Consider the following 13,767-nt stretch of genomic DNA (forward strand, 5'->3'; position numbering starts at 1 on the left):
AGCAACGTAATTGAGTGCTGTTGTGCTTCCTCTTGGTAATCAGTTGCTGAAGAGAGAGCCAAGAACAACAACAATAAGATTGCAACAGCATAGGTCAATAATAAAACATTTTTTTTTCTAATTTGGACAAATACTGGGGGGGGGGAGAAAAAAAAAGATTTAAAAAAAAAAAAAAAGGAGGCCAGCTAGGTGGTTAAAATTGCTACTGGAAAAGACCAAAGAGAAGTAGAGAGTTGGGAAAGCCCTCAGAGACACTGCAGTGGTCAGGTGATGCTTTTATTGCTTCACAGGCAAATCCATATAGTCCTGTGCCATGTCAGTATTTCTTGCTGCCATAGACCAAACTCCATTTTGCAGGAATGGAGGTTTAGGCAAGGGCCTGAAAGTGCAAAAAGGGGAGCAAGAGGGATGAAAGGGGTTTGGAGGCTGGGAGATGCTTCATAAAGGACGACGATAGGAAAGGTTTCGTGTGGATGTTCACAGCCGATGAAGGACTTAAAATGTCTCAAATGAATTTCACTGAGGCTGTGTGCAACAAAGGTTTCTCTTTTTAAGCATCTCATTGACCACCTGTATCTTGCTAAACTGCGTAGGTGTTCCTACCCCTCTTCTAGCCCTTTCCTCCACTATAGCACCCCTTCCCTCCAACCTGTTCTCCCACCAACCCCTCAAAACACAGTGGGCTGGTTTAATCCAATTGAGCCGTGGATATTTGGATCTTTAAGTACCAACAAAATGGACCAAGATGAAATATAAAAACTAGCCTTACAGCCACTTCACAAGAAAGCAGTGAGATAAGTTAATCAATTGGAATTTAATTACATACTGAAATCTGTCAGATATTAATGCTAAAGTTTTCATTTAAATCTGAGTGAGATACAGTGGAGCTATAGGTAATGGAAAGAAGGAAGCTTTGTATCCTATGGTGAAAATACAAATGTCTGTGCAAATAACATGAAAATCCATTTCAGGAGGGATCAGGCCACCAGCAAACTTCTAGCAGAGCTGCAACAGCTACACTGTGTCAGGTCTCCATCTCCAGCTGCAGAATTTCAACATCAGAAAATGCATCGCTAGAAAATTATATGACCTTGACCTACTACCTGAAGGCAAAACATATTATCTCCTCTGTGCACACAGATCTCATCTGAAGATATATATTTTGTATAGCAGCACTGCCTCTCCAACCCAAAAAATTATGTGCAAAGTTAAAGGACGCTTTCTCTTGAAAATGTAAGCATCTAACCTTAAAGATTATTTATTTGAGGGGTGGTGGGGTGAAAAAGTGTGCATCACTTATAAATAATCATCTAAGTATTTCCCCAATGAAGTACAAATCACACTTCAGTTCCTAAATAATATGCCAGTTTAACTCCAACCTTTTAACATGTGCTCGAGTCACAACACAGATTGGTCAAGACATGAAACTTGTGTTGTCCAGCCAACAACATGATTCATTTTGTAGGGCTGGTTGTGTAAGTTGACAAGATAATCCAGACAGTCCTAGCAGCTGCTGTGCTGCTGACACTTTGATGTGCTGCCCTTAAGAAAAAAGCTAAGCACAAAGTGTGCTAGTAATAAAACTTCAGCAAGCACAATGAATGCAATGAAAAATTGAACATTTGAAAATGTCAGGTCTCACAACACGAATCTGAAGTCTCAGAAGAAGAATAGCAGTGTGGAAGCACAAAGAAAACTACCAATGAGAGGGTTGGGTGGTTTCAGTATGCTGTGAGCAACACCTAGCAAACCTGTATTACCTTAAGTGAGAAAGAATGATGCTGTATACCAGACAAATTCAAATCTAATACAAAGTGAGGCAGAGGTACATAATTCAGAATAAAAAAGGGTTTTCCCACCCAAGGAAAGGCTCAACTCCTGTCTGGATGCAGGATACTTACACCTTTGTTGTTACCTTCTATTCTTAAATGTGGGGACATGGTTCACAGGTATGTGTTTCTCTGTAGTAGAAAGGAGTATGTAAGATGTTTGAATCAGGAACTCTTTTGTTCTGCCCTACTTCCCTTACCAGCTGCCCTTAATACTTATGCTAACACTCCTATTTATCTATCCCACATACCTGCTGGGAGTGCCCTCACTGACAGGTGAGAATCTCCTAGCCTCAGAAATAGATTACACAAGGTTTGATGGTAACTCAGCACCAAAACTAGGATTACTATGTGTGTGTCTATTCTCCCAGTCTCTTGCCTGATGTGTTGCACAGGCAAAACATGATGTGTGCTCTCTGTGTTTATCAGCGGCAGCATGGGTACAAAGGTTAAGGCTGAAGGCTGGACCTACAAAGGCATTTCAAGGCTGGAAGGTATGGTCACATTTCTAAGTGCAAAATCAAGATTTCTAACACTTCCTTGCAACTGTCAGCTAACTGGTTTCCATACAGACCTTCCATAACTGAAATTCCCTGTTAAAACCCCAGGCTTTCCAAAAAGAACACCGTGCCTTCAGATTCCCCAGGGGAAAAACTGTGGAGGAAAAAAGTCGCTAAGGTGTCATGATGGAGATGGATACAAAGAGGATGATCATGGAGAGAAAAATATTTACAAAAGGACAAGGGGTAAATTCCTTGCAGTAGATTTAGTCTGCCTTTGACAGACATCTGCACAAGGATTCTTTTCCTTCCTGGCACTCCATCTTACACTGTCCTCACCAGAAAAAGTACAAGCAAATGTAAGCGGTTCTAGAGAGAAGACAATGTTATCAAACAGTGTAAATTAACTGGAAACAAACCACTCTGAGTTATTGACCTCGAGTTATGTTTTCATCAAAACCAAATTCACCAAACCCACCTCTTTGGCAGAAGTGACTTCACAATGTAATGTGTGCCATTAACTCGTTAGGTCTGCATCTGCCCTGGTAACTTTTCTTGTTGCCACGGGCACTGGTAATGAGCCAAAAGTTTTCGGCGTCAGTCTGGGGCTGCTCCAGCTAAATAAAGTTTACTTAGGAACTTTATTTATGTACCGGTCTCTGTTCTAGTTCTCACTCCCCTGCTTCTCCCTCCACCCACACATTCAGTAGGTGTACAGACAGACCTGCCAGAGAAGCCAAGTCCGTTCTGGGCCACAGAGGATAAACTCTTTTCTGGGGTGGGATAGCTGCCAAATGCTAATGAGCTGGGCTGGGTTGGGCTGACACTCTGGGTTGGTAGAAAACTTCTCTTTCGCTGCATGTCCCTGGTGTGGTTTAGCAAATTTATGAAGTAGCAAGTCCACACATTTTGGGCCAAGGTTGATCTTTGCACAGAAACTGAGCACCTCAAATATCAAAGTAGTATCACCTAAGGAAGTGCACTGCACTTGGCAGCTGCATTGCTGGCGGCTGAACGTAGCTGTACTGCTGCAGACACCCCCTCCAAAAGCCTGGTGCCCTCCTTCCTTGAAGCTCCCATCTCCTCCAGCCCATCCCACCACTAACTTGCTCTGCGAGCAAATTGTGTCTTCAAGAAATGAGGCAAAATGCTATGGGGAAGCTCACGGCAAAAAAACTGTGTTTTCTTTTTCTGAATGTTTGTACTTTTAGTGGGAAGCCTCAGTTACATCAGGAAAGTGCAGCTCCCCAAGGAAGGCTTTTGCATTCACCAGCTGATTCATTAATCACTTTTTTCCTCAGATTCTCTATCTGGAAGGTGGAGATAAATTTATCTTGGAAGGATGTAATATCTTGGGAGGAGTAGTTACTGGAAACTAATGGTCAGTGTTTGGCTACTACTATCTTGAGAGACAAACAAAGAGGAGGGTAATTGTTATTGGTGATTTCCTCCTGAGGGGATCAGAGGGCCCCATATGTCAGCCGGATCCTTCCCACAGGGAAGTCTGCTGCCTCCCTGGGGCCTGGGTCAGAGATGTTACCAGAAAGCTGCTAAGTCTGGTACAGTCCTCTGATTACTCTCCCTTGATAATTATGCATGTGGGGAGCAATGAGGTTGAAACCAAAGGTCCTAAGGCAATCAAAAAGGACTTCAAGGCTCTGGGAAAACTGGTTGAGGGGTCAGGGACACAGGTAATTTTTTCATCAATACCCTTAGTTGCAGGAAGGAAGACTGAAAGGAACAGGACAGCAGGTGTAATTAACAAGTGGCTCAGAGGCTGTTGCCACCAACAGAATTTTGGGGTTTTCGATCTTGGGGAACTTTCTATGGCACCAGATCTGCTAGCAACAGATGGAGAACATCCATCCCAGAGGAGGAGAAAGCTTCTAGCACATGAGAACAGCCTATCCCACAGAGGGAAAAGGGGTTTAGGAAGGGAGTTGGCAGGCCTCATTGACAGGGCTTTAAACTAGATTGGAAGGGGAAAGGGGCTGAAACCAGTCCCCCCTGACAGGAGTCAGAGGGTGGTAAGCTGGACTCAGGGGTGAAACCAGCAGCCCAGCTGACGTGCATGTGCACTAATGCACACAGTATGGGTAACAAACAAGAGGAGCTGGAAGCCTTGTTACAGCAGGAAAGTTATGATGTAGTTGCTATCACAGAAACGTGGTGGGATGACTCACATGACTGGAGCACTGTAATTGATGGCTACAGGCTCTTCAGGACAGACAGGTGAGGGAGAAGGGGTGGAGGGGTGGCCCTGTACATCAGGGAGGCTCTAGATACCATGGAACTAGAGATTAAGGATGATCAGGTTGAGTGCCTGTGGGTGAGAACTAGAGGGAAGGCCAACAAGGCTGACATCCTGGTTGGAGTCTGTTATAGACCACTCAACCAGGATGAAGAGGTTGCTGAATTATTTTATAGAGGCTAGGTAGAGGCTGTCTCAAGATCACCAGACCTTGTTCTTAGGGATGATTTTAACCTGCCTGATACCTGCTGGGAACTCAACACAGCAGAGAGGAGGCAGTCTAGAAGGTACTTAGAATGTATGGAGGATAGCTTCTTATCCCAGCTGCTGTGTGAGCCAACCAGGGGTAAGGCTTTACTTGACCTTCTTTTTACCAAGAGAAGGGCTGGTGGGAGATGTGTTAGTTGGAGGCTGTCTGGGGTCCAGTGACCATGAGATAATTGAGTTTTCAATATGCAGTCAAGCTAAGAGGGGCAGCAACAAAACCTCCACTCAGGACTTCCGGAGGGTGGACTTCAGGTTACTGAAGGAACTAACTCAGAAGTTACCTTGGGAAACAGCCCTTAAATACAGGAGGAAGCAGTTAGAGACCTCATTAGTTGCTTGGATCCCCACAAGTCCATGGGAACGGATGGGATCCATCCTAGGGTGCTGAGAGAGCTGGCAGATGAGCTGGCCAAGCTGCTCTCCATCATTTTTCAACAGTCCTGGCTCAATGGAGAGGTCCCAGATGACTGCAAGCTGGCCAACGTGATGCCCATCCACAAGAAGGGCCAGAAGGAAGAACAGGAGAATTACAGACCTGTCAGCCTGACCTCAGTGGCTGGCAAGATTATGGAGGAGATCATCTTGAGTGCAATCACACAGCACTTACAGGATGGCCAAGGGATCAGGCCCAGCCAGCATGGATTTAGGAAGGGCAGATCCTGTCTGACCAACCTGATCTCCTTCTAGGATCAGGTGACTGCCTGGTGGATGTGGGGCAGTCTGTGGATGTAGTCTACCTGGACCTCAGCAAGGCCTTTGACACCATCCCCCACAGCAAACTCCTGGCCAAGCTGGTAATTCATGGCTTGGACACAGCACTCTGTGCTGGGTTAGGAACCGGCTGGAGGGCTGTGCCCAGAGAGTGGTGGTCCTCCTATGAGGACAGATTGAGGGAGTTGGGACTGTTCAGTCTGGAGAAGAGAAGGCTCCAAGGTGACCTAATTGTGGCCTTCCAGTATCTGAAGGGGGCCTACAAGAAGGCTGGGGAGGGACTTCTCAGGATCTCAGGTAGTGATAGGACTAGGGGGAATGGAATGAAGCTGGAGGTGGGGAGATTCAGGCTGGATGTGAGGAGCAAGTTCTTCACCATGAGAGTGGTGAAGCCCTGGACTGGGTTGTCCAGGGAGGTGGTTGGGGCGCCGTCCCTGGAGGTGTTTAAGCCCAGGCTGGACGAGGCTCTGGCCAGCCTGATCTAGTGTGGGGTGTCCCTGCCCATGGTAGGTGGGTTGGAAGGAAATGATCCTTATGGTCCCTTCCAACCTTGACTGATACTATAATACTATGAAACAGTTGGTGCTAGGAAATGGTTTTGGAATAATGTGTCAATCTAACATTCATAGTTTACAGAAAGCACATACTGTGGTTTGTATTTACTTATTCACAATTATGCTGCCTTTCTATTATAGCTGGAAACTTCACTCCTGTGAGTTTACAGCTTTGTAGAAGAAAGCAGAATTACATCTTCATCTTTGTTCAATGAATATTTAACAGCCCTACTGCGTTCTGAGCTCTCCTAGAAAGTGAGCCTTGCTGGGAAATTCTAATCCTCTGGGACCAAGTTTTGTCCCTCCAACAAGTACAACCGCAAAACAGCCTCTCAGAGGTCAACCTCATGGCATCAGCTTACGAAATGAGATCAGAATCCAATCCACCTCAGAAGTAGCTATAAAGCAATTGTGTGGGGCAAGTTAAAACCTTTGTACTTGTCAGGGTGGATTCTTCTGGCATTGCCAGATTTCTGTAATTTGGGGGGTGGGGTGGGTGTTATTTTCATTTTTGGTTTAAGAAAGGTAACATGAGTTGAAGCCAGGGGGATCCAACTAGCCCGTTGTCTCGAATTGCTGAGAAAAAGTGGGGTTGTTTTCCTTAATTTCTGTTTCCTACTTGTACATCTCCTCCTAGGAAGTAACATTGAAAGGCCTGTTCTTTGTTTCCACCAAATGCAGAGGGGTAGGTGAGGTGTGCTTGGGAGCAAACCAAAGTTATTGTTCACCGCTGTTGTTTATGAAAGGACAAGAAACTAAATGCTCAGGGAAGAAATCACATCTTTCATTTCATACTTTAACAGCTCAAAAATGATGGCAGCACCTCAATTATTTCTGCATATGAATGGGCTAGCAGTGATTTCAGCATTCTTTACTGCATTACAGACTGCTTGTTTTGCTGGAGTAACCATAATAGAGAAACTCAACACTGCCTATGCTGTGTGGCCATATATGTATCTCACAGAGCAGTGATATATGACTAGCATCAGCTGTGGCAGTGGATTTGTGTTTCTTACACAGCAAGGTTTCTCAAACAGCAAGGTTTGTGTTTCTTACAGGAGTGTGTGCTATAAATAGAGCTATAACCACCAACTCGTTTTTACCTTAAGAATTTGTTCATAAATTTTAACAGTCAAGTTGACAAGCAACTGATAAAATGTAGAACTCCTTTGAGCAGATTACCCCATATAGACACAGTTTATGAAATACAAGTTCAGCTACAGCTCGTCATCACAGGTCAGAGCAGCCTTCTTTAGCATCTGAAGTGTTGACTATGTATATTCCACACTGCAAGATATTGCAATGTTTGTTTGATTTGTAACGAAGAAGAAATCAACCTGTTTTGCAGCTGGGTAATTACTAAGGTCACACTGTAGGAGGTGCCATTGGACTGATTGCACAAACTACAGACCACTGTAACACAAAGAAGGTTGGGGTTTTTTTCCAGAAATGTCTCCCTTTTTTGGTAATACCTAGTAACAGTTTTCTGTTTCCACATTCTGAATATATAGTCTTGATATTGTGTGGCTTTCCTAATTCTCTTCTAGTTTGCCTCATGCTCTGGCTATTTTCACACTAAACTTCTCATTCATTTAGTCCACAGTCAGGTGCATGTATGAAACATACATTAGGTTATGTTGATCAGCATCCTGTCAGCTCTGGCTTTGGTCTGGCAGCACACACAGCATGCAGGATGGCTTTCTGCTTTAGACCTTTACAGATCATCTTAAGTCCAACTGTCCTGTCATGGGCAGGGCTATCTTTCACTGGACCGGGGTGCTCAAAGCCCCATCCAGCCCGACCTTGAACAGTTCCAGTAATGGGACATCTGCAGCTTCTCTAGGCACCTTCTGAGAAACCGGGCGCCAACCTGCAAATTTGTGTTTTCTCTTGTGCTTGGCAGAAGCAGTCTGAAGAAACTCTATTTCGCTGGCTGGAAAGGAGGCAGAAAGCTACCTCCACGTACATGCAGTGTGCTTACTCGGTAAGCTTTCCACCTGCTCCACATCAAAGGGATGACGAGTGGCGTTAGCACTGCACAGCGCTCGGAAGAGCTCCTAGCATTGGCTCTGTGCTCCCTCGCGGGCACAGAAGAGCCAAGCCCGGAGCAGCCTCGGGCTCCTCATTTAAAAACTTGGCGGGGGTGTGGGGGAGAGGGCCGGAGAGGGCGGTGGGAAGGGCTGGGACCCTCTGTGGACCCCTCCCCGGTGCGTGGCGCTAAGGCAGCGGCGGGTCAGGGCGGGGTGAGCTCACCAGGGATAGCTTCCCGCAGCGTCCCGCTCCCTTCCCGCCACCTGCGCTGCCCTAGCCGACGGCGCCGCCCCACAGCAACCGGGGCCGGGCGGGGCCCCCGAGCTGCCCTTAAAGCCCGGCCGCCTCCAACATCCTTCTTCTTTACTCGAGCGCTCGGCCAGCACTCCACCGACAGAATGGGTAGGTGGGACGGGACAGGGGTGGCGGGGCCGCTGGAGGGATGCTGCCTCCTGACTAGGCACTGTGAGCGTCCTCAAGCGGTCCTCTGACCTGCCTCTTTATCCTGGGCTGTTGAGCAGTCCGTGGAGAGCTGGCAGCGTGGGTCCCGGGGCTCCTGGAATGGTGCTGCTGCTCCTTGCACCTTCGAGTGCTTTTTGCTCTTTCGGGTCATCCCCAGTTACTGCTCCTTCATCAGCCCAGATCATCTGAAGCAGCTCTCTCTCTGGCAATGATATAGCCAAGCTCATGTGAACCTGCTTTGAAACCCTGGTGAAAGCGAAGTGATGTTACCTTAGCCTCTGTAGCTGACTTCTTAGCTGGCAAAGTTTATCTTGAACTTTTAATACATGTGTAATTTAACACAAATTAAATGGGCTGTTTGTCACAGTTGTTAAATAATGCTTTTTCACAAGTGAGTTTACCTTGGGTTGACATAATCAGTGTTTTAAATACATAGAAACACAGTAGAAGATTCAGATTAGGGCAGAGTTCATTAGCTAGTTGAACCTGAAGATTTTTTTTCCCATCTGAACTGGAACATAGAGTATTAAAGGCACAAATGATGCTTTTTGGTGATGTAGCTCTCCGTAGCACTTTGCTGGACCCTTGGCCCTGCAGTGTCTGAGCATGTTGATGTACCTTTTCAAGCAAACAGTTTCTAAGCTGTGGAAACCATGTCTTGGGAGTAGAGGGGTGAACCTCAGGTACTCAAAAAATTACAAAGTACCATTGCGTCTTCAACAGCAAAATCCATGTGCTGGGGACAGGCAACTGTAACGATGAGCAGGCAGATCTTGGCAGTGCTACTGCCCTGAGGAGCACCAGGGTCTTGCTGGCTTGAGCAGCCAGCTGGGAAAGTGGTGATGGCTCAGGGAAGAGAAAGAAACCTGGTGCAGCTTGGTCTGCTCACATAACATGAGGCTTGCTGTTATTCCAGGTTTGGTCTGATGGGTTTTGTTTCAGTCTCTTTTTGGAACAGTAAAGTGTGAAGCAGGGACTCCTGGAATCACTTGTCCTGATAGAAGCAGCATTATTGTGTAGGCACTGTAAAGCTGCTGAAAGCAGCAGTGGCTTGGCTGTGCCATGAGTCAGGAGAGTAGGCTCACACTGGGGCCAGAACAACCTGGGTGATAGTATGGCTGTGCACAGATTTAGCCTGGCTACAGACATGAAGAATTTCAGTCTGGTAAAATAGCTGTGATGACTGTGTGGAGCAAGGCAATATGCTCCTATTTTGTGACATGGACCATGAACTGCAAGAGCTGCAGCATCCCACATGTCTGTGGCTGCAGGGAGCTGTACTGGTGGAAGCTGCTGGGGAAGGGGTCAGAACAATAAGCCTGCCTCCCACCTTGCCTGCAAGCATGGGAAGGAGGCAGTGACCTACCAATAAATGACTATTTAGATTCAGCACTCAAGACAAGAACTGAGTGGCTTTTGTCTTTACATTGCTTAAAAATGTTTACTATCTTAAGGGAATACAAAGTCATAACTGTTTAGAGATTTATTTCGGAAAACAAGAAGCTCTTCAGTATTTTGTGGTGAAAATGAGCAGTCCTGCAGATCACTTTTTGTGGGAAGAGAGTGAGAGGTGCTGAGAGCTGCTCAAAAGAGGAACTACACCAATGTGCCAGAAGTAAACACAGGGTTTATCACTGAGATTGATGTAAAATGCTGGCCCCTATGTGCTTTTGTAGGTCTAACCCTGAAGCTGCCTGACAGTGGAGTTCCTTAGTTTAGGTGCCTATGTTGAAATGTTGGCCTTAAGATCATTGGGAGTTTCCTGACTGTTGCTGTGAAAGAATGGAAGGGTAAAGTCAAAATGGTTGAGAAACATGCATCTTGTAAACACTGAAGCCAGTCACTCTTGTCTGGAAAAAAATGCCTCTGCAAAATCACCTGTGTAGGATTTCTTGTAGAAACAATACTTTTACCCTCTGGAAAGTAAGGAAAACAAAACCCCACTACAAGTTCCTTAATATTTTTTTCCTCAGGACTTGGCTAGCAGCAGTGAATTGCTCAAACTGTTCCCTATATGTGTTATGGAAAACTGGCAGTGTGATACATTTGTGCTGGAAAGGCCAACAAGTTGAAGTAATCGAGGAGTTATGAAGACAGTCTATTGTTAATTTCTTGGTGTCCTTCAGTAGATCTGCTCAATTGAGATGAGTAAGGGACATCACCGTTAATTTTAAAGACTCATATATCTGCATGTACTTTGGGTGTGTTATCACTTTCTGTATGTTACCTGTTTTTCCAGGAAAACAGATTATTGAATTACCTGCATAATACTGCTGTCTCTGTTGTGAAGGTAGTTGTCCATGGCAGTGAAGGAAGGAATTTCTTTTAATAATCAACGAAGTAACACTGTAGCATTGCTGCCAGCTATTTTTATCTGTTGTGGACTGTGGCCCAAGTGATCTTGGGGAGCAGATTTTTCTTAGAGATCTGTTACGGAAACATTTCATTTGCAAACATGGATTTCAAAGTTCAAATCTTGAACTCTGCCTTATCTTAATGATAATGAAGTTGCTCATGTGGCTTTATAGGAAATGCTGGTATCTGCTACGGGGGCATAGGGCCTTCATCTGACGCAGAGCAAGTTCAGCCTTCGAGTCTGTCCACTGAGCCAAGCCAGTCCTGCAGGACTCCGCTTGGAGGGCTGCCAGGGATAGCAAACCTACTGTGAGCAGCTGGAAATTACATCAGGGCTGCAAGCAGCTGTCTGCCTTTGCTGACCTCAGTAGGACCTCTTCTGTCCTTCCCAGGCTTCCTAGTTTAATCTTCAGGTTGTGGGAATACCTGCTAACATGGATCACTCATTGGACTATGTATTCAGCCCTCCTTAAGTGTGAGCTGTGGGAAGTGTGTCCCTTTTCAGGACTTGGCATCCACCCCTGGCAGATAGTCATGAATCTATTCCTTACTCTTGACTTGCTTTTAAGGTAACATCCCTGAGAGTGAATCAAAATAAGATTTACCTTCTGTGGGTGGTAGAGAGATCACATCAAATGGTGTGTGGTTAGCAGCCATAGTAGGATGGAATGCTTTATTCTCTTCTTTTTTAGGATTTGTATTTTTTTTCTTCCACGTACACGAGTTTATGCATAGCCTGAAAACAAACGAACAGGGTTATGAACTGAAGTTCTTTCTAATAACCTTCTTGCACCATTTAGCAAATTGAATATGCAACAAAGTGAAATTTTACTGACTGTAACTAAATCATGAAACACAAAATGGTAATATTTTGAGATCTATTTTTTTCCTCATGTCTTCCAGTGGTTTTAAAGAAAAACATTAGTTAGTAGTTTCCATTAACTTGTGTTTATTTTCCCTCCACAGCTGCAACGATTAAGAGGAAGTCAGTGAGTATTGTTTTCTGTTATAAAGTTGGTATGCTGACTTTTTAGGTTATGTTGTTTAGGTAACTTCAGCAGTGCACACACAGGGGAAAAAAATCCAATTAACACTCTATAAAGTATGAAATTATTAGTTATTGACCAACACACAAAAGCACTCTGGTAGCTTATTAAATCCCAACTAAGTTCTGCTGCACTCACCACCCAGACAAAATATCTGAAGAGCCTTTGCTGACTAAGCAGGGTCCCTGCAGCCTGTCCTTTGTGTAGCTGACTCTCCCTCAGGACTCTTACCTTTCAGTGTTAGTTCTTCCTCTTGAATCTTTGAACTGTTAATGACACTTGTCTCAACAACCCTATCTCTACCTTTGCTTTTCTTATCTGACAAAGTTTTACTCCATAGGCTTTCCCCACAGCTTTCTCAGCAGGCAAAGTCAAAGTTGTGCAGCAGGGTGGTGTTGACCTGTCCCTGGCAGGAGGAGGTTATAGAAAGCATTCTAAAAGGTGACTTTTAGGTTATTTCTTCAGTGATGGATCCAGTGCTTCCTGGTCAACGAGAATCACAAGAGGAGATCTTCCAGTAAATGTGTGTGCATGTGCATGTGTGATGCAACAGAGGTTTAATATAGTGCAAAACAAGAACAGTATAGGTCATATTATCAAGGCATAACTGCATATTCTTTCATGTGTAGCATCTTGGAAAAACAGAAGTAGGTCAGTTACCTTGGGAAATGCCCTGTAGCTTTCTCCTGCATACCCCTGCTCATGCTGAGCCCCAGCTGTTGCATGCAGATTTCCACCAGTTCGGTGGCAGCCAGTAAAAACCCGTTAGTGGCTGCTCTGTTGGTCTGTGAATGCAGGACATGTCTTCCAGACATGTAAATGTTAGTGGCTTAAAGAAATGCAACTTCGGTGGAAGAGTATCTCACCAGATCAACATGTAGCACCCTTTTAAACTGTTGGGTGATGTGATGGCATAACACTAGGGATGTTTATGAAAACCTCAAGAAGGTAAAAAAAAAAAGGTGAGATGTTATGAATTTCTGCTGGGGATAGGTCCCACCAGTCCCTAGGCCAGAACTCACTGCCCCACTTTTTTCACGGCCTTGTAGGCAGGCCAGATGTGTTTTGCTTCAGATGGGGACATAATTTCCTCCCTGGGTGGGTTATACCAAACGATTCAGGCAGAAACCAATTGTGTAGTGTGGGTTATGGCCTAACCTAACAACCAAATCTTCATGATGTTGTTCTCCTTCTGTCTCCTTGGGAGCATGAACATTTGCATGTAAGGCTGGGTAACAATCTTCTGTATGAACTCCAGACCCCCAGAAACTGTGTCCAAGCTGATGCTAGTCATCTAGAGCTCCTGCTGTCTTCAGCTGAGGGAAACAGTCACTCTCAAGTGCTTTTTTTTTTAAATATGGGGATGGATGTGCATCCACCTCTTTCTGTCCATGGAGGATGTATCGAATCAAGAGTGGTGAGTTTCTGTTTAGGCCTCTAATTTTGATTGCTGTAAAGCTGAATGAGTCCCACATAGCATTCCCCTCAGCTGAAGTGAGATTACTTCAGTGAAGCCTGCTTATCAAACCATATGTGAGATGTGCACTATATAATTGGTTCAGCTGATAACAAAGATCAATACTCTTCAGGCTGCATGGACATCCTCGTGACTGAGTCAGATGATGCCAGCAATACTCTTGCCAGTCATTTTCATTTATCTTGAAATATTCACATAAAGCTTACTGTAGCACACAGGTCTCACGCTGTTATTCATTAAGGCTCCAGCCGGAGGCTTTGCTGGAGACACGGGCTTTCAGATTT

General features: G+C 45.1%; 1 protein-coding gene across 1 annotated transcript in view; it reads left to right on the plus strand.

Moving 5' to 3' along the window:
• The first annotated feature begins 9,667 nt into the window (after positions 1-9,667).
• The window catches only part of SLC15A1 (solute carrier family 15 member 1), a 36,223-nt gene continuing 32,123 nt past the window's right edge, over positions 9,668-13,767 (plus strand). The window contains exon 1 of the mRNA XM_009910348.2: positions 9,668-9,711. Within this exon, the coding sequence (XP_009908650.2) occupies positions 9,668-9,711 (44 nt within the window). The remainder of the gene's footprint in view (positions 9,712-13,767) is intronic.

Source organism: Dryobates pubescens, chromosome 7 (genome assembly GCF_014839835.1).
Source record: "Dryobates pubescens isolate bDryPub1 chromosome 7, bDryPub1.pri, whole genome shotgun sequence".
Classification (NCBI taxonomy): Eukaryota; Metazoa; Chordata; class Aves; order Piciformes; family Picidae; genus Dryobates; species Dryobates pubescens.